Source organism: Hyla sarda, chromosome 3 (assembly GCF_029499605.1).
Source record: "Hyla sarda isolate aHylSar1 chromosome 3, aHylSar1.hap1, whole genome shotgun sequence".
Taxonomy (NCBI): Eukaryota; Metazoa; Chordata; class Amphibia; order Anura; family Hylidae; genus Hyla; species Hyla sarda.
Genome location: NC_079191.1, coordinates 430,604,295 through 430,626,452, shown reverse-complemented (window position 1 = coordinate 430,626,452; position 22,158 = coordinate 430,604,295). Strand labels below are relative to the sequence as shown.

The following is a 22,158-nucleotide window of genomic DNA, read 5'->3' as shown; positions in this document are numbered from 1 at the left end:
CCATGCACCCTCATTTTACCAAGGATATTTGGGGAAAAAAAGTTTTTTTACCCAAATATCCATGGTAAAATGTGCGCGTGTATACCCAGATACACCCCCCAGGAAAGGCAGGGGGAGAGAGGCCGTCGCTGCCCGCTTCTCTCCCCCTACCTTTCCTGGGGTCTAGAGCCCTGCTGCCGGCCCTTCTGTCCCCCTGGCTATCGGTGCCGGCGCCCCATTGCCGGCGCCGATAGCCAGGGGGAGAGAAGGGGCAGCAACACCCATTGCCGGCGGCGCTGCTGCCCCGTTGCCTCCCCCCATCCCCGGTGGCATAATTACCTGGGTCAGGTCCGCGCTGCTGCAGGCCTCCGGCGTGCGTCCCCTTCGTCGTTGCTATGCATGGCGCGGCGCACTGACGCTGCCCCTTCTCACCCCCTGGCTGTCGGCGCCGCTTCTCTCCCCCTGGCTATCAGCGCCGGCAATGGGGCGCCGGCACCAATAGTCAGTGGGACAGAACGGGCAGCTGCGCTGATAGCCAGGGGGAGAGAAGGGCCGGCAGCAGGGCTCTAGACCCCAGGGCAGGCAGGGGGAGAGAAGCGGGCAGCGATGGCCTCTCTCCCCCTGCCTTTCCTGGGGGTGTATCGGGGTATAACACGCACATAGACTTTAGGCTAAAAATTTTAGCCTAAAAAGTGCGTATTATACGCCGATAAATACGGTATATATATAAATCATTTTTATAATCCATAAATTATCATATCTATCTGTATATATAATTTATTGGCTAAAAAACTGTGGAATAAACACTTTATTGTGTGCTCTGGGAAGATTCTTTTTGCTGTCAGAATTGGAGGGCCCTAACCCAGGCTCCAGAACCTTCGTGCACCAACTACACCTATATAAAGGTAAAGGGATGTGCTGTTTTTCTACACACGTTTACTCCCTTTGTGTGTATTGGAACCTAAAAAAAAAAGGGAGGAAAAAAGCTAATTGCACCCTTAATGTAATAATTTGGTAGCACACCCTTTGGAAAAAATAAGTGAAATCAGTGGCTTCCTATAACCATCAATAAGCTTCTTACACCTCTCAGCCGGAATGTTGGACCACTCTTCCTTTACAAACTGCTCCAGGTCTCCCTTATTGGAAGGCGCCTTTTCCCAACAGCAATTTTAAAGGGGTTCTCCCTTGTTTATCCTGTTTTTTGTTATTATGTTTGTGTGTTATGTGTGTATAAGTATGTTTTTTTTTATGTGTGTTGTGATTATGTATATATGTATTTTCTTACCTTTTGTGAAGATCCGGAAGCTGGCCCCTTTTTCTTCCAGTGGCTTGCAGTGCACCTCGGCCTCCGCCATGTTGTGTTCGGTAAGTGGGATGTCGGGGGGGGGGGGGGGTGTTCTTGCTTCTGTGCTTCCTATCTTCTGACGTCCGAGGCAAATCTTTTCCTCCTGTTTCTTCCGTGGCTCAGCGACGAATCTGCAGCCTCTTCCGGCACATGCGCAGTAGTTTGTTTGTTTTGTTTGTCAATTAGACAAAAAAACTTTATTGGTAAACTGTCTGCGCATGCGCAAGTACGCAAGTGCTACGCTAACAGCGTACGTTAGGTCTACACTAATAGCGTAGCTTTGCGCAAGCACAGACAGTTTGTCAATTAGACCCCAAAAAAACTTTATTCTATACAAAAAAAAAAACTACCTGCGCATGCGCCGGAAGAGGCCGCAGATTCGTCGCTGAGCCACGGAAGAAACAGGAAGAAAAGATTTGCCTCGGATGTCAGAAGATAGGAAGGACAGAAGCAAGAACACACCCCCCGACATCCCACTTACCGAACACAACATGGCGGAGGCCGAGGTGCACAGCAAGCCGCTGGAAGAAAAAGGGGCCAGCTTCTGGATCTTCACAAAAGGTAAGAAAATACTTATATACATAATCACAACACACATAAAAAACACATACTTATACACACATAACACACAAACATAATAACAAAAAACAGGATAAACAAGGGAGAACCCCTTTAAGATCTCTCCACAGGTGATCAATGGGATTTAGATCTGGACTCATTGCTGACACTTCAGAACTCTCCAGCACTTTGTTGTCATCCATTTCTGGGGCTTTTTGATGTATGTTTGGGGTCATTGTCCTGCTGGAAGACCCAAGATCTCGGACGCAAACCCAGCTTTCTGACACTGGGCTGTACAGTGCGACCCAAAATCCATTGGTAATCCTCAGATTTCATGATCTTGTACACATTCAAGGCCCCCAGTGCCAGAGGCAGCAAAACAACCCAAAACATCACTGACCTCCACCATATGTCACTGTAGGTCCTGTGTTCTTTTGTAGGCCTCATTCCGTTTTTGGTAAACAGTAGAATGATGGGCTTTACCAAAAAGCTCAATCTTGGTCTCATCTGTCCACAAAACATTTTCCCAGAAGGATTTTGGTTACTCAAGTTCATTTTAGCAAAATGTAGTCTTGCTTTTTTATGCCTCTGTGTCAGCAGTGGGGTCCTCCTGGGTCTCCTCCATAGTGGGGTCCTCCTGGGTCTCCTCCATAGTGGGGTCCTCCTGGGTCTCCTCCATAGTGGGGTCCTCCTGGGTCTCCTCCATAGTGGGGTCCTCCTGGGTCTCCTGCCATGGCATTTAATTTCTTTTAAATTTCTACGGATAGTTTGCACTGACACTGATGCTCCCTGAGCCTGCAGGACAGCTTGAATATCTTTGGAACTTGTTTGGGGCTGCTTATCCACCATATTGACTATCCTGCGTTGACATCTTTCATAAATTTTTCTCTTCCGTCCACACCCAGGGAGATTAGCTACAGTGCCATGGGTTGCAAACTTCTTGATAATGTTGTGCACTGTGGACAAAGACAAATCTAGATCTCTGGAGATGGACTTGTCACCTTGAGATTGTTGATATTTTTCCACAATTTTGGTTCTCAAGTCCTCAGACAGTTCTCTTCTTCTCTTTCTGTTGTCCATGCTTAGTGTGGCACACACAGACACACAATGCAAAGACTAAGTGAACTTCTCTCCTTTTTATCTGCTTTCAGGTGTGATTTTTATATTGCCCACACCTGTTACTTGCCCCAGGTGAGTTTAAAGGAGCATCACATACTTGAAGCAATCTTATTTTTCCACAATTTTGAAAGGGTGCCAATTTTGTCCAGTCCATTTTTGGAGTTTGGTGACATTATGACCAATTTGCTTTTTTTCCTCCTTTTTTGGTTTAGTTCCAATACACACAAAGGGAATAAACATGTGTATAGCAAAACGTGTATTACTGCAATCCATTCCTGTGAGAAATACTTCATTTTCTTGAAATACTTCAGGGATGCCAACATTTACGGCCATGACTGTACATGTATGTATGTATTATATATATCTATATATATATATATATATATATATATATATATATATATATATATATATATATATATATACACACACACACACACACACACACTTTACTGTGTATATATATATATATATAGAGAGAGATATAGATATATATATATATATTTTCACACAACACAAAATTCTATCCAGAGCATAAAAACACACAGTGTCCAATTTTTTTTTAATTTTTTTTTTTTTAATTTTTCAACCTTTTTTTTTGTATAGCATTAATTGTAAAAACAAAAAATACCAGCATCGTGATTATAAATATTATATTAACAGATAAAATGACATCTCGATTGTAACAAACACAAAAAGGGGAGGAGGAAAAAAAAAATTATTTTGCAGAGACTGCGCAAAGCACAATACGTGGATTTATACAACGCGGGGGGAGGAGGGAGGGGGCGCCAGAATACTTTGGTGGGGAGGTGGGACGGTGACAATAAAAAAAATTATAATAATAAAAAAAAAAAGAATAAATAAATAAATACAAACAAAGCGGATGTAAAATACAAAATGACCTACATGCAAATGGGTGAGGAGCGGGAACCTGAACCTTCTTCCTAAGGTGAAAGGTCGGGTTTCTTTTATGTTTTGGAGAGGCGTTTTGGATACATCCGAATTTTTTTTTTTTTTTTTTTTTTGCGGACAGATAATAAAAGATATTACTGGGCTGGCCTGCGCTGAGGAGACCTTTACATTGCCCCTTTGGTATAGTGTAGGCACGGGAAAGTTGTTAGTGGTCAATAGTCAGTATTGCAGATGGGCTACCGAAACTGCCAAGATGGCCGCCGGATCTACATTATGGATCCAATTCTTCACGTTTTTAGTGTGCTCAGTCTCCTTTCTGCTTTAAACTCCGCCTAAGCCGACCCCCTCTCCCCTTTAATGACATTTTTGCTACATGATACCGCAACCACCTTGTAGTTTAGACCTTAAAGGGGTACTCCGGTGAAAAACTTTTTTTTTTTTTTTTTTTTTAAATCAACTGGTGCCAGAAAGTTAAACAGATTTGTAAATTACTTCTATTAAAAAAATCTTAATCCTTCCAGTACTTATTAGCTGCTGAATACTACAGAGGAAATTCTTTTCTTTTTGGAACACAGTGCTCTCTGCTGACATCATGACCACAGTGCTCTCTGCTGACATCTCTGTCCATTTTAGGAACTGTCCAGAACAGCATATGTTTGCTATGCTAAAATGGACAGAGATGTCAGCAGAGAGCACTGTGCTCGTGATGTCAGCAGAGAGCTCTGTATTCCAAAAAGAAAATAATTTCCACTGTAGTATTCAGCAGCTAATAAGTACTGGAAGGATTAAGATTTTTTAATAGAAGTAATTTACAAATCTGTTTAACTTTCTGGCACCAGATGATTTAAAAAAAATAGTTTTTCACCGGAGTACCCCTTTAAAATGACTTAATAAAGTCTAATTTGTTATGCAGCTAAAAGTGTTCTGCAACCTGTGGCTGTCCGGCTGTTGCGAAACTACAACTCCCATCATGCCCTGACAGCCTTCGGCTGTCAGGGCATGATGGGAGTTGTAGTTTCGCAACAGCCGGACAAGCCACAGGTTGCGAAACGCTGAACTAAAACAATCTGATAAAAGTTTATCAACAATTCCACCTAACGGCCTGCAGGTGTCACTGTTTCCCCTATACATAACAAAATACAATGCAACAGTGGCATCTGCTGGCCAAACGGCAGTATTGCAGCCATTAACATTCCGATTTGAAGTTCACGTTTAAAGAACTTGTAAACAATCATTAAATTCTAGGAAAATATCGGGGAGGAAAGGGGGGGGGGGGGTAAAGTATTAAAATTCTGGAAAGGGCAGGAGGGTTGGCGAACAACGTAATTTCCTGAGAAATTAAATAATGGTGCGGAATGGTGAAGATCAGCGACACGTGAAGCCTTCGATGCGACGGCGGTCGCAAAAAAAAAAAAAAAAAACAATTGAAAAAATAATAATAATAAAAAATTAAACGGTGGAGAAAATGAATAACCTGGAAACGTGATCGACCGTGTGAAGCGAAAAAAAAAAAACGTGAAGATTACGTGATTGCGCGGTACGTGTAGTCCGTCCCGCCAAAGCTGGTTTATCCCAATATTATGAACGCAAAACAAAAACGGATCATTAAAATGACAGAATCTCTCTCTTTAAATAAGCCTCTATTCTCGGTGGAGTACGCCGTCCTATATACATACGTAATTGTACTATTAGATTAAACTCTGCTCTGTAGTAAAATACGTTATTGGTGGCGCCAGGGTCGCGAGCGGACATTCCATGTGTGATCGCGCAGCCGACGTGTCCTCCCGCGGCAAGGGGGGGGGGTGTGGTGGCGACACACACACAGACTTTACCTCCTCCCCCCCCTCTTGCCGAAACAATGGTTCCATCCTGCGTCCATCGCTTTCGTCTCGTCTGCCGCCATTCGCGGCTATGGGTTTCCCAGCGTAAGCGGAAAGCGACCCATCCTATGACGTAGCGTGTCCGTCCGTGGAGGCGGTGCTGTGATGGTGGATTTAGAGTATCCTGTCGGCCCTTTCTGACCCCCGGCTGGGTATACGCCAGGGACAGGTGGGTGTTGTTGTTGGTGGTGGGGGGGGGAGGGGAGCAGCGGGATGGGGCGAGAACGTTCATGCGTCCCAGCTGACGTGGTCCGAGCTCTCTAAGGAACTGCTCTTGGTCTTGTGGGGCGACACCGGGCTCGGGGGGCTGCTTAGGTTGGAGCTATTTGAGGCTGTTGAATGTCTTGGCGAATCTGAATCCTGAGGATGAAAAACAAAAACAATGTAAATAAATAACAGGAAAGGTTAAGTAACCGCGGCGCTCATCTGAACCAAATTTGCAGAGATCAATATATGAAATTTTGTAACGTATATTATTTACACAAAATGCTTCTTTCTCCTGTTCTCAACATAAGGAGCATAGGTATAAGGCTATCCTTCATATAAGATAGGGATAGGTATAAGGCTATCCTTCATATAAGATAGAGATAGGTATAATACTCCTTCATATAAGATAGAGATAGGTATAAGGCTACCCTTCATATAAGATAGGGATAGGCATAAGACTATCCTTCATATAAGATAGGGATAAGCATAAGGCTATCCTTCATATAAGATAGAGATAGGTATAAGGCTATCCTTCATATAAGATAGGGATAGGCATAAGACTATCCTTCATATAAGATAGGGATAAGCATAAGGCTATCCTTCATATAAGATAGGGATAAGCATAAGGCTATCCTTCATATAAGATAGGGATAGGTATAAGGCTAGCCTTCATATAAGATAGGGATAGGTATAAGACTATCCTTCATATAAGATAGGGATAGGTATAAGGCTATCCTTCATATAAGATAGAGATAGGCATAAGGCTATCCTTCATATAAGATAGGGATAGGTATAAGGCTATCCTTCATATAAGATAGGGATAGGTATAAGGCTATCCTTCATATAAGATAGAGATAGGTATAATACTCCTTCATATAAGATAGAGATAGGTATAAGGCTACCCTTCATATAAGATAGGGATAGGCATAAGACTATCCTTCATATAAGATAGGGATAAGCATAAGGCTATCCTTCATATAAGATAGAGATAGGTATAAGGCTATCCTTCATATAAGATAGGGATAGGCATAAGACTATCCTTCATATAAGATAGGGATAAGCATAAGGCTATCCTTCATATAAGATAGGGATAAGCATAAGGCTATCCTTCATATAAGATAGGGATAGGTATAAGGCTAGCCTTCATATAAGATAGGGATAGGTATAAGACTATCCTTCATATAAGATAGGGATAGGTATAAGGCTATCCTTCATATAAGATAGAGATAGGCATAAGGCTATCCTTCATATAAGATAGGGATAGGTATAAGGCTATCCTTCATATAAGATAGGGATAGGTATAAGACTATCCTTCATATAAGATAGGGATAGGTATAAGGCTATCCTTCATATAAGATAGAGATAGGCATAAGGCTATCCTTCATATAAGATAGGGATAGGTATAAGGCTATCCTTCATATAAGATAGGGATAGGTATAAGACTATCCTTCATATAAGATAGGGATAGGCATAAGACTATCCTTCATATAAGATAGGGAAAGACATAAGGCTATCCTTCATATAAGATAGGGATAGGTATAAGGCTATCCTTCATATAAGATAGGGATAGGTATAAGGCTATCCTTCATATAAGATAGGGAAAGACATAAGGCTATCCTTCATATAAGATAGGGATAGGTATAAGGCTATCCTTCATATAAGATAGGGATAGGCATAAGGCTATCCTTCATATAAGATAGGGATAGGTATAAGTATATCCTTCATATAAGATAGGGATAGGCATAAGGCTGCTTCATATAAGATAGGGATAGGTATAAGGTTATCCTTCATATAAGATAGGGATAGGTATAAGGCTATCCTTCATATAAGATAGGGATAGGTATAAGGCTATCCTTTATATAAGATAGGGATAGGTATAAGTATATCCTTCATATAAGATAGAGATATGTATATCCTTCATATAAGATAGGGATAGGCGTAAGACTATCCTTCATATAAGATAGGGATAGGCGTAAGACTATCCTTCATATAAGATAGGGATAGGTATAAGGCTATCCTTCATATAAGATAGGGATAGGTATAAGTATATCCTTCATATAAGATAGAGATAAGCATAAGGCTATTCTTCATATAAGATAGGAATAGGCATAAGGTTATCCTTTATATAAGATAGGGATAGGTATAAGGCTATTCTTCATATAAGATAGGAATAGGCATAAGGCTATCCTTCATATAAGATAGGGATAGGTATAAGGCTATCCTTCATATAAGATATGCATAAGGTTATCCTTCATATAAGATAGGGATAGGCATAAGACTATCCTTCATATAAGATAGGGATAGGCATAAGGCTATCCTTCATATAAGATAGGGATAGGTATAAGGCTATCCTTCATATAAGATAGGGATAGGTATAAGGCTATCCTTCATATAAGATAGGCATAAGGCTGTCCTTCATATAAGATAGGGATAGGCATAAGGCTATCCTTCATATAAGATAGGGATAGGCATAAGGCTATCCTTCATATAAGATAGGGATAGGTATAAGGCTATCCTTCATATAAGATAGGGATAGGTATAAGGCTCCTTCATATAAGATAGGGATAGGTATAAGGCTGCTTCATATAAGATAGGGATAGGTATAAGGCTATCCTTCATATAAGATAGGGATAGGTATAAGGCTATCCTTCATATAAGATAGGGATAGGTATAAGGCTCCTTCATATAAGATAGGGATAGGTATAAGAATATCCTTCATATAAGATAGGGATAGGTATAAGGCTATCCTTCATATAAGATAGGGAAAGACATAAGGCTATCCTTCATATAAGATAGGGATAGGTATAAGGCTATCCTTCATATAAGATAGGGATAGGTATAAGGCTATCCTTCATATAAGATAGGGATAGGTATAAGGCTATCCTTCATATAAGATAGGGATAGGCATAAGACTATCCTTCATATAAGATAGGGAAAGACATAAGGCTATCCTTCATATAAGATAGGGATAGGTATAAGGCTATCCTTCATATAAGATAGGGATAGGTATAAGGCTATCCTTCATATAAGATAGGGAAAGACATAAGGCTATCCTTCATATAAGATAGGGATAGGTATAAGGCTATCCTTCATATAAGATAGGGATAGGCATAAGGCTATCCTTCATATAAGATAGGGATAGGCATAAGGCTATCCTTCATATAAGATAGGGATAGGTATAAGGTTATCCTTCATATAAGATAGAGATAGGTATAAGGCTATACTTCATATAAGATAGGGATAGGCATAAGGCTATCCTTCATATAAGATAGTGATAAGCATAAGGCTATTCTTCATATAAGATAGGAATAGGCATAAGGTTATCCTTTATATAAGATAGGGATAGGTATAAGGCTATCCTTCATATAAGATAGGGATAGGTATAAGGCTCCTTCATATAAGATAGGGATAGGTATAAGGTTATCCTTCATATAAGATAGGGATAGGTATAAGGCTATACTTCATATAAGATAGGGATAGGCATAAGACTATCCTTCATATAAGATAGGGAAAGACATAAGGCTATCCTTCATATAAGATAGGGATAGGTATAAGGCTATCCTTCATATAAGATAGGGATAGGTATAAGGCTATCCTTCATATAAGATAGGGAAAGACATAAGGCTATCCTTCATATAAGATAGGGATAGGTATAAGGCTATCCTTCATATAAGATAGGGATAGGTATAAGGCTATCCTTCATATAAGATAGGGATAGGTATAAGGCTATCCTTCATATAAGATAGGGATAGGCATAAGACTATCCTTCATATAAGATAGGGAAAGACATAAGGCTATCCTTCATATAAGATAGGGATAGGTATAAGGCTATCCTTCATATAAGATAGGGATAGGTATAAGGCTATCCTTCATATAAGATAGGGAAAGACATAAGGCTATCCTTCATATAAGATAGGGATAGGTATAAGGCTATCCTTCATATAAGATAGGGATAGGCATAAGGCTATCCTTCATATAAGATAGGGATAGGTATAAGGTTATCCTTCATATAAGATAGAGATAGGTATAAGGCTATACTTCATATAAGATAGGGATAGGCATAAGGCTATCCTTCATATAAGATAGTGATAAGCATAAGGCTATCCTTCATATAAGATAGGAATAGGCATAAGGTTATCCTTTATATAAGATAGGGATAGGTATAAGGCTATCCTTCATATAAGATAGGGATAGGTATAAGGCTCCTTCATATAAGATAGGGATAGGTATAAGGCTATTCTTCATATAAGATAGGAATAGGCATAAGGTTATCCTTCATATAAGCTAGGGATAGGTATAAGGTTATCCTTCATATAAGATAGGGATAGGTATAAGGCTATACTTCATATAAGATAGGGATAGGCATAAGGCTATCCTTCATATAAGACAGGGATAAGCATAAGGCTATCCTTCACATAAGACAGGGATAAGCATAAGGCTATCCTTCATATAAGATAGGGATAAGCATAAGGCTATCCTTCACATAAGACAGGGATAAGCATAAGGCTATCCTTCACATAAGACAGGGATAAGCATAAGGCTATCCTTCATATAAGATAGAGATAGGTATAAGTATATTCTTCATATAAGATAGGGATAGGCATAAGGTTATCCTTCATATAAGATAGAGATAGGCATAAGGTTATCCTTCATATAAGATAGGGATAGGCATAAGGCTATCCTTCATATAAGATAGGGATAAGCATAAGGCTATCCTTCACATAAGACAGGGATAAGCATAAGGCTATCCTTCACATAAGACAGGGATAAGCATAAGGCTATCCTTCATATAAGATAGGGATAGGTATAAGGCTATACTTCATATAAGATAGGGATAGGCATAAGGCTATCCTTCATATAAGATAGGAATAGGCATAAGGTTATCCTTCATATAAGATAGGGATAGGTATAAGGCTATACTTCATATAAGATAGGGATAGGAATAAGGCTATCCTTCATATAAGATAGGAATAGGCATAAGGTTATCCTTCATATAAGATAGATATAGGCATAAGGTTATCCTTCATATAAGATAGGGATAGGCATAAGGCTATCCTTCACATAAGATAGGGATAAGCATAAGGCTATCCTTCACATAAGACAGGGATAAGCATAAGGCTATCCTTCATATAAGATAGGGATAGGTATAAGGCTATCCTTCATATAAGATAGGGATAGGCATAAGGCTATCCTTCATATAAGATAGGGATAGGCATAAGGCTATCCTTCATATAAGATAGGGATAGGTATAAGGCTATCCTTCATATAAGATAGGGATAGGCATAAGGCTATCCTTCATATAAGATAGGGATAGGCATAAGGCTATCCTTCATATAAGATAGGGATAGGTATAAGGCTATCCTTCATATAAGATAGGGATATGTATAAGGCTATCCTTCATATAAGATAGAGATAGGTATAAGGCTATCCTTCATATAAGATAGAGATAGGTATAAGGCTATCCTTCATATAAGATAGGGATAGGTATAAGGCTATCCTTCATATAAGATAGGGATAGACATAAGGCTATCCTTCATATAAGATAGGGATAGGTATAAGGCTATCCTTCATATAAGATAGGGATAAGCATAAGGCTATCCTTCATATAAGATAGGGATAGGTATAAGGCTATCCTTCATATAAGATAGAGATAGGTATAAGGCTATCCTTCATATAAGATAGGGATAGGTATAAGGCTCCTTCATATAAGATAGGGATAGGTATAAGTATATCCTTCATATAAGATAGGGATAGGTATAAGGCTATCCTTTATATAAGATAGAGATAGGTATAAGGCTATCCTTCATATAAGATAGGGATAGGTATAAGGCTATCCTTCATATAAGATAGGGATAGGTATAAGGCTAACCTTTATATATAATAAAACCAGGGACTGTTGATAGTATTCAGACTATTGGGCAGACTAGATGGGTCAAATGTTTCCTATCTGTCCACACTTATTCTATGTTTTGTGCAGTAATACAATCGGCCCCATTTACTTCAATGGAGTTGAGCTGCAGTACCACACACAACCTTTAGACAGATGTGGCACTGCTTTTGGAAGAATGCAGCCATGTTTTTTCTAATCCAGTATAACTCAGATCCTGAGTAATTCCAATACTCCAGTCACAGTTCTACTGTGTCAGTAATATCATGACATACACCTATAAAGGGATTATCCAGGATAAAAAACCAACACAGATACTTTCTTCCAGAAACAGCACCACTTTTCCCTCAGGTTGGGTGTGGTATGACAACTTTGCTCGATATGCTTCAATGGTACTGAGCTGCAATACCATAAACACACTGAGCACAAGATTGGCGCCGTTTCTGGAAGAAAGTCGCTATGTTTCCCTAATCCTAGATAGCCCATTTAAAGGGGTACTCCTCTGGAAAACATTTTTTTTTTTTAAATCAACTGGTGCCAGAAAGTTAAACAGATCTGTAAATTACTTCTATTTAAAAATCTTCATCCTTCCAGTACTTATCAGCTGCTGTATGCTCCAGAGGAAGTTGTGCAGTTCTTTCCAGTCTGACCACAGTGCTCTCTGCTGACACCTCTGTCCATGTCAGGAACTGTCCAGACCAGGAACAAATCCCCATAGCAAACCTCTCCTGCTCTGGACAGTTCCTGACATAGACGGAGGTGTCAGTAGAGAGCACTGTGGCCAGAATGGAAGGAACTACACAACTTCCTCTGGAGCATATAAAAGCTGATAAGTACTGGAAGGATTAAGATTTTTTTAATAGAAGTAATTTACAAATCTGTATAACTTTCTGGCACCAGTTGATTTAATAAATAAATGTTTTCCAGTTGTGTACCCCTTTAAGACAGCATGGTGGCCTCACCTCCCGTTCGTAGTCTCGAGCTGGCACGTCACTTCCTTGGTCGGGTCCTCCAGAAGACAAGGAGCCATCAGAAGGAGAGGTCATGGGCTGCCTCTTTGTTCCGTAGGAGAGTTCTCGTCGCAGAGCGCTGCCGTTCTGTGATGACCCTGTAATGTGAATAATGACATGGAGGTTATATAGGACATTTATAGTCCTGCGGGGTCTGATCTACAGTGACCTCCACCAATATGACCCTTAGTGTATGGTAACAATAAAAAGGAGTCAGACTACTGAGGAGACAATGTGATGCCTACCACCACCACCAGGGGGAGCTCACCATGTCAAAAAGCTTTTTTTTGTTTCTCCGTCCTCCAGGTACTCTGCTACTCATCTTTGGAACAAACTGTTCCGAACGCTGGAGGCGGCGCCGGGAGCTCGTTACATCTTCGCCCCGCCCCCTCAATGCAAGTCTATGGGAGGGGGGCGTGACGTCTGTCACGCACCCTCCCATAGACTTGCATTGAAGGGGCGGAGCTATGACGCCAGTAGCACCCGGCGCCGGCTCCAGCGTTCGGAACAGTTTGTTCCAAATGCAGAGCAGCGGAGTACCCCTTTAATTATTTTTTTATTTTTTATTCAACTGGTGCCAGAAAGTTTAACAGATTTGTAAATTACTTCTATTAAATTTTTTTAATCCTTCCAGTACTTATAGCGGCTGTATGCTCCAGAGGAAGTTCTTTGGATTTCTTTTCTGTCACGACCACAGTGCTCTCTGCTGACACCTCTGTCCATGTCAGGAACTGTCCAGAGTAGGAGCAAATCCCCATAGCAAACCTCTCCTGCTCTGGACATTTCCTGACACGGACAGAGGTGTCAGCAGAGAGCACTGTGGTCAAACAGAAAAGAAATCCAAAAAGAAAAGAATTTCTTTTGTAGTATACAGCAGCTGAAAAGTACTGGAAGGATTAAGAAATTTTAATAGAAGTAATTTACAAATCTGTTTAACTTTTTAACAACAGTTGATTTAAAAAAAACAAAAAAATTTTTTTGACATGGTGAGCTCCCCCTGGTGGAAGAAAATACATATTTTTTTGTTTGACTGTAAAAAAAATAAGTTGTATTTTGTTACTACAATAAAACACCAAAATTAATTAATTAATAAAAAAATAAATAAAAAAAAACTAAGGCTGTCAGGACATGATGGGAGTTGTAGTTTTGCAACAGCTGGAGAGTCACTGGTTGGGGAACATGGGACTTAAACACTCTAATGAAGTTTGTCAATACTTCCACCTAACGGCCTGCAGGTGTCACTGTTTCCCCAATACATAACCAAATACAATGCAACAGTGGCATCTTCTGGCCAAAAGGCAGTACTGCATCCAATAACATTCCAATGCAACCTTTTTTTTTTTTTTAGATTTCAACTTATAAAGTTTACTTTTAAGAACTCTAAACAATCATTAAATCCTAGGAACTATCATCCGTACCAGGGCAGAAAGCATTAAAATTTAGCAAAGGGTGGGGGGGTTGGTAAACAAAGTAATTTCCTGAGAAACTAAAAGGAATACTGTAGTGAAATATAAAGTAACTTATCCTCTATCCCAGGGTTTCCCAACCAGGGGGCCTCCAGATGTTGCAAAACTACAACTCCCAGCATGTCTGGACAGCCTTTGGCTGTCCAGGCATGCTGGGAGTTGTAGTTTTGCTACACCTTGAGGCCCCCTGGTTGTGAAACACTGCTCTATCCAAAGGATTGATAAGTTATAGATCACGGGGGGTCCAACTGCTGGGACCACCGTCATCTCCTGTATGGGGCCACGGTAGTCCGCAGGAAGCTGTGGGATACATGGAGGGGGTGTGACAGCCGCCATGCCATGCTGGGGACTGAAGACTCCCTTCCTGTGGACTGCTGCGGCCTCGTACTGGAGATCGCGGGGGTCCCAGCAGTCGGACCCCCCCCCCCTGATCTATAACTTATCCCCAATCCTGCAGATAGAGGATAAGTTATATTTCACTACAGTATTCCTTTAAAGTATCATGCGCAATGGTGAAGATCAGTGACGTGAAGCATTTAAAGGGTTACTCCGGTGGAATTATTATTTTTTTTTAAATCAACTGGTGCCAAAAAGTTAAACAGATTTGTAAATGACTTCTATTAAAAAATCTTAATCCTTTCAGTACTTATTATCTGCTGAATACTACAGAGGAAATTCTTTTCTTTTTGGAACACAGAGCTCTCTGCTGACATCATGACCACAGTGCTCTCTGCTGACACCTCTGTCCATTTTAGGAATTGTCCAGAGCAGCATATGTTTTCTATGGGGATTTTCTCCTACTCTGGACAGTTCCTAAAATGGACAGAGATGTCAGCAGAGAGCACTGTGCTCGTGATTCAGTAGAGAGCTCTGTGTTCCAAAAAGAAAAGAATTTCTTCTGTAGTATTCAGCAGCTAATAAGTACTGGAAGGATTAAGATTTTTTTAATAGAAGTAATTTACAAATCTGTTTAACTTTCTGGCACCAGTTGATTTTAAAGAAAAAGTTTTCCACCGGAGTACCCCTTTAATGTTACGGCTGCACCTGTGCGCAGATTGTAATGGCGGTCGCAGGCCACCGATGTTTGATTTTTTAAAATAAAATTTTACTTTAATTAAAGTTTTATTGTATTAACAAAATACAACTTTTTTACATTCAAACAAAAACGTGTATTTTCTTCCACCATTGTGTGATGGATATTTTGTTATTGGACAGTGCTGAAGCAGCAGGGTTTTGCATATGAGTAATGGGCCTTTATTAAATTTATTTTGTGTAACTAAAAGTGTTCTCCAATCCGTGTCCAGTTGTTGCGAAACTACAACTCCCATCAACTTCAACTCCCATGATAGGAGTTGTAGTTTTGCAACAGCTGGATGGCCACAGGATGGGGAACACTGAACTAAATCAATCCAATAAAAGTTTGTCAATACTTCCACCTAACAACCTGCAGGTGTCACTGTTTCTCCAATATAGAACCAAACGACGCAACAGTGGCATCTGCTGGCCAAAAGGAAGTATTGCATCTATTAACATTCTGCTGCAACTAGATTGTGGTGTTTAACAGTGGACACACCATATCCAGGGTAGAATATGATGTCTCATAAAGAGAGTGTACAAGTGCAGCTGTACACGACCCCTTAAAGTGACACTGCCCCATCATCTTTCCTCCCTGTGCAGGTGAATGTGGCTGCAGCCTGTGCAGTTGCTGTTACTCACGTGCAGTCAGACCGCTGCTGGCGCTCATGGACCGGCCGGGCTCACCGCGGGACTTTGTGATTGACGGAATACTGACTGAACCGCTGAACATGTTCCGACTATCCTGGGTCCGAAGATTCTGTAGCAGGAGAGAAAGGAAACATGGCTGAGTCTAGAGGCTGCATTTATCTATATGGAAGCAGACACCATATATTTCTCAGCACAGAAGACGCTAAAGCTCCAGGAGGCCAAAGCCAAGACGATCCAGACGGAAGCTTCCAGAACCAACACAGCACGTCACGTGAACACGGAGACACACGATGGTTCAATGTGCGGATCAGGATGGGATGAAATGAGGCTCCCGGGACAGAAGATGTGACATCTACAGTGACCATGGTGACCCCACATACTAGGGCGCAGTATAATACTTAGTAGTCAGGACTCTATGTGAGTCTGGGAAGAAACCTTGTGAATGGACGAACCACAGGGACTCTGTACGGTAACAAAGCATTAGCCTGACAGCCGGCAAAAGATGGTGGGTACGCGAAAGAGCAAGATGGAGGCGAAAGAGCAAGATGGAGGCGAAAGAGCAAGATGGAGGCGAAAGAGCAAGCAGAAGCAGCAATGCAGACATGTAAGGAGCAATGACCTGGGAGGAGTGGAGTGAGGAGCAATGACCTGGGAGGAGCAATGATTAGGAGGGGGGAGAAGCGATGTGTTGTAATACAGAATGAAAAGAATGGAGAGCATAAGAAGAGTTGAGCAGTGTTGGGGGACCTTAGCAGTAACATGGAGGTGTGAGGAGAAATGTCATGGAGCAATGAGCAGCAGAGATGTAGAGGAGGGAGCAGTGATCGGGAGCAGTGATCGGGAGCAGTGATCGGGAGCAGTGATCGGGAGCAGTGATGGGGAGCAGTGATGAGGGGCAGTGATGGGGAGCAGTGATGAGGAGCAGTGATGAGGGGCAGTGATGAGGGGCAGTGATGGGGGGCAGTGATGGGGGGCAGTGATGGGGGGCAGTGATGGGGGGCAGTGATGGGGAGCAGTGATGGGGGGCAGTGATGGGGAGCAGTGATGGGGGGCAGTGATGAGGGGCAGCGATGGGGAGCAGCGATGGGGAGCAGCGATGGGGGGGCAGTCATGAGGGGCAGCGAGCAGGGGCAGCGAGCAGGGGCAGCGATCAGGGGCAGCGATCAGGGGCAGCGATCAGGGGCAGCGATCAGGAGCAGTGATCAGGAGCAGTGATCAGGAGCAGCGATCAGGAGCAGCGATCAGGAGCAGCGATCAGGAGCAGCGATGAGGGGCAGCGATGAGGGGCAGTCATGAGGAGCAGTCATGAGGAGCAGTCATGAGGAGCAGTCATGAGGGGCAGTCATGAGGGGCAGTGATGAGGAGCAGTGATGAGGAGCAGTGATGAGGAGCAGTGATGGGGAGCAGTGATGAGGAGCAGTGATGAGGAGCAGTGATGAGGAGCAGTGATGAGGGGCAGTGATGAGGAGCAGTGATGAGGAGCAGTGATGAGGAGCAGTGATCAGCAGTGATCAGGAGCAGTGATGAGGGGCAGTGATGAATGAGGGGCAGTGATGAGGGGCAGTGATGAGGAGCAGTGATGAGGAGCAGTGATCAGCAGTGATCAGGAGCAGTGATGAGGGGCAGTGATGAGGGGCAGTGATGAGGAGCAGTGATGAGGAGCAGTGATCAGCAGTGATGAGGAGCAGTGATGAGGAGCAGTGATCAGCAGTGATGAGGAGCAGTGATCAGCAGTGATGAGGAGCAGTGATCAGCAGTGATCAGGAGCAGTGATGAGGAGCAGTGATCAGCAGTGATCAGCAGTGACATGGCGGCAGGCACACCACACAGGTTAGTAGAGCGTAGGGGCTCGGCTGTGCGTACCCTGTGAGAGCCAGGGGTAGTGCTCAGAGACGGGGAGGAGTAGGAGGAGGTGGCGGGGTGTACGGGATCGGAGGACAGAAAGTTTTCAGCAGAATTTGCAGTCATGTGATAGACGTGCTCAAAGTTGCTTGGAGTGGAGATCAGGCTGGAGTAATGGCGGAGGGGGGATGGATTAGGGGACCTGGGCTAGTAAAAAAAAAAAAAAGACAGAATAAAGAAGACACAATCAACGCGGAGAACGACCCCAGTGTCACCCGTCACATCCTGAGGGGAGAAACATTACAAGTCATCAGGGCAGATACAATATGGAGAGAACACGTCACAGGCCTGATGGTTTGTTACAATGTATCAGTTTGTAGTCCAGTCAGTATAGCTCATAGATCATTGTCTAGTCTCAGCACTGATGTCTCTGTGACTATGTGTAAATATATATACAGCGTATAGTTACTATGTGTAAATATATATACAGCGTATAGTTACTATGTGTAAATATATATACAGCGTATAGTTACTATGTGTAAATATATACATACAGCGTATAGTTACTATGTGTAAATATATATACAGCGTATAGTTACTATGTGTAAATATATATACAGCGTATAGTTACTATGTGTAACCATGTGATCATATACGACTATATGTAACTATATGTGACTATGTGTAAATATATATACAGCGTATAGTTACTATGTGTAAATATATACATACAGCGTATAGTTACTATGTGTAATTCATGTGTAACTATGTCTGTATGTAAGTATATGTTACTATATGTAACCATGTGATCATATACGACTATATGTAACTATATGTGACTATGTGTAAATATATATACAGCGTATAGTTACTATGTGTAAATATATATACAGCGTATAGTTACTATGTGTAACCATGTGATCATATACGACTATATGTAACTATATGTGACTATGTGTAAATATATATACAGCGTATAGTTACTATGTGTAAATATATACATACAGCGTATAGTTACTATGTGTAATTCATGTGTAACTATGTCTGTATGTAAGTATATGTTACTATATGTAACCATGTGATCATATACGACTATATGTAACTATATGTGACTATGTGTAAATATATATATATATATACAGCGTATAGTTACTATGTGTAAATATATATATATATACAGCGTATAGTTACTATGTGTAAATATATATATATATACAGCGTATAGTTACTATGTGTAAATATATATATATATACAGCGTATAGTTACTATGTGTAAATATATATATATATACAGCGTATAGTTACTATGTGTAAATATATATATATATACAGCGTATAGTTACTATGTGTAAATATATATATATATACAGCGTATAGTTACTATGTGTAAATATATATATATATACAGCGTATAGTTACTATGTGTAAATATATACATACAGGGAGACATTTAAGTGTACCCGACTCTTTTTTTACCGGTCTTTTTTCCTTCTAACTTTTTGTTTAGCAGCGTGTAATGTATCATCTGTGTCTATCATAGATAATGACTTCCCCGCGGCTGTGCATGTTTGTTTGTTTTGCGCAGGGTAGAGCAGTTTTCTACGTGTGCTTTTGGTATACGTACTTTTGCGGGGTTAGCGCAATATTTTGCCACTTATTACAAATGTCACATATGATAAATAAGGGTGCAGAGTTGTCTAAATCAGAAAACGGTGTACTGCTGCGCAAAACGCTAAGAAACTTCTATTCAAAAAGTGGCATATAAGTCGCTAAATTTACATAACTGCGACATTCAAGCACCAAGGATGGACGGAAAAAAACGTCTATATTGAATGATAAATGTCCCCCACAGTGTATAGTTCCTATGTGTAATTTATGTGTAACTATATGTCTGTATAAGTATATGTAACTATGTGACTATATGTAACTAAATGTAACTATATGTCTGTATATAACTATATGCGACTATATGCGACTATATGTGACAATATGCGACAATATGCGACAATATGCGACAATATGCGACAATATGTGACTATATGTGACTATATGTGACTATATGTGACTATATGTGACTATATGTGACTATATGTGACAATATGTGACAATATGTGACAATATGTGACAATATGTGACAATATGTGACAATATGTGACTATATGCGACTATATGTGACTATATGTGACAATATGTGACAATATGTGACAATATGCGACAATATGCGACTATATGTGACAATATGTGACAATATGTGACTATATGTGACTATATGCGACTATATGTGACAATATGTGACAATATGTGACAATATGCGACTATATGTGACAATATGCGACTATATGCGACAATATGTGACTATATGTGACTATATGTGACTATGTATAACTATATAAAATTTTGTGTAACAATGTGACTATAGGCGACTGTTTGAAACTATATATAAATATATATATATATATATAAACAATTGTAACAAAGCCTCATATGTGAGAAGTATTGGGTCCGTACAGGATTTCAGGTAGTAGCCATGACACATTTATTGGCCAACTGAGAGGATATAGATTGCAAGTTATCAAGACCTCTTAGGTCCGGAAGGGTTAAAGGTATCATGGTTACTCCACTCATCTCCTATATTTCTATCCTCATGGGATCGGACCATGGCTTGGGGTTTGTGCGCGCTTCTGGTGTCAAGCTGAAAAGGACACATGGGAGAACCCTGTCTGTATGCTTCTTTAAAGGGGTACTCCACCCCTAGACATCTTATCCCCTATCCCGGTGTTTCCCAACCAGGGTGCCTCCAGCTGAAAAACTGGGGTCTTCTCACATGACTCCTCTCAAATGTCCTTTCCACTTACCGTATATACTCGAGTATAAGCCGACCCGAATATAAGCCGAGGCCCCTAATTTTACCCCAAAAACCCAGGAAATGTTATTGACTCGACTATAAGCCTAGGGTGGGAAATACATCATCCCCCCTGTCATCATCCCCCCCATGTCATCATCATCATCCAGACCCCCGTCATCATCCCCCCATGTCATCATCATCCAGACCCCCGTCATCATCCCCCGTCGTCATCATCATCATCATCATCATCATCCAGACCCCCGTCATCATCCCCCGTCATCATCATCATCATCCAGACCCCCGTCATCATCCCCCCATGTCATTATCCCCCCTGTCATCATCATCATCCAGACCCCCGTCGTCATCCCCCGTCATCATCGTCATCATCCAGACCCCCGTCATCATCCCCCTATGTCCTCATCCCCCCTGTCATCATCATCATCATCATCCAGACCCCCGTCATCATCCCCCAATGTCATTATCCCCCCTGTCATCATCATCATCCAGACCCCCATCATCATCCCCCCATGTCATCATCATCATCATCATCATTATCCAGACCCCCGTCATTATCCAGACCCCCATCATCATCCCCCCCCCCCTCCATCATCACCGTTTGTCAATCCCTTCATCAGTGGTCTTCAACCTGTGGACCTCCAGATGTTGCAAAACTACAACTCCCAGCATGCCCGTACAGCCGTCAGCTGTCCGTGCATGCTGGGTGTTGTAGTTTTGAAACCTCTGGAGGTCCACAGGTTGAAGACCACTGCGGCCTTAGTCATCATTCAGGCCCGCGCCCCCCCCCCCCCCCCATTTGTTTTGTACTCACCTCCCCTCGGCAGGAAGTTAGGGTGAGCTGGTCCGGGCCATCTATGCTGCAGGGACCGTCCGGTGGGGATGGTAAGTCATTGCAAGCTGTCCATTTTCACCGGGGGGGCCACTTCTCTGCGCTTCGGGCCAGGACTAGTGACGTTGCCTTGACGACGATGCACAGGGACGTTGCGCATGAACGTCCCTGTGCGTCGTCGTCAAGGCAAAGTCAGTACTCCGGGGCAGGGCCCGAAGTGCGGCGAAGAGGCCCCCCCCGGTGAAAATGGACAGCTTGCAACGACTAACCATCCCCACCGGACGGTCCCTGCAGCATAGATGGCCCGGACCAGCTCACCCTAACTTCCCAACGAGGGGAGGGGAGTACAAAACAAAAAGGGGGGGGGGGGGCTGGATGATGACGAAGGCCGCAGTGGTCTTCAACCTGCGGACCTCCAGAGGTTTCAAAACTACAACACCCAAACTTGCAACATCTGGAGGTCAGCAGTTGAAGACCACTGATTAAGGGATTGACAGGCAGAGAGTTCACTCGAGTATAAGCCGACGGGGGCATTA

General features: G+C 41.8%; 1 protein-coding gene across 9 annotated transcripts in view; it reads right to left on the bottom strand.

Moving 5' to 3' along the window:
- Positions 1-4,724: 4,724 nt before the first annotated feature.
- CDC42BPA (CDC42 binding protein kinase alpha) overlaps positions 4,725-22,158 on the bottom strand; it is a 239,612-nt gene continuing 222,178 nt past the window's right edge. For 5 of the 9 annotated variants that reach the window (XM_056568475.1, XM_056568476.1, XM_056568478.1 and 2 more), the window contains 4 exons: positions 17,952-18,137; positions 16,080-16,197; positions 12,850-12,995; positions 4,725-6,153 (listed from right to left, as the gene is read on the bottom strand). In XM_056568475.1, coding sequence (XP_056424450.1) covers positions 6,022-6,153; positions 12,850-12,995; positions 16,080-16,197; positions 17,952-18,137 — 582 coding nt within the window. In that variant the 3' untranslated portion in view covers positions 4,725-6,021. Of the gene's footprint in view, positions 6,154-12,849; positions 12,996-16,079; positions 16,198-17,951; positions 18,138-22,158 lie in introns of those variants that run through there. The other 4 variants (XM_056568481.1, XM_056568482.1, XM_056568483.1 and 1 more) reach the window with 2 other exon arrangements.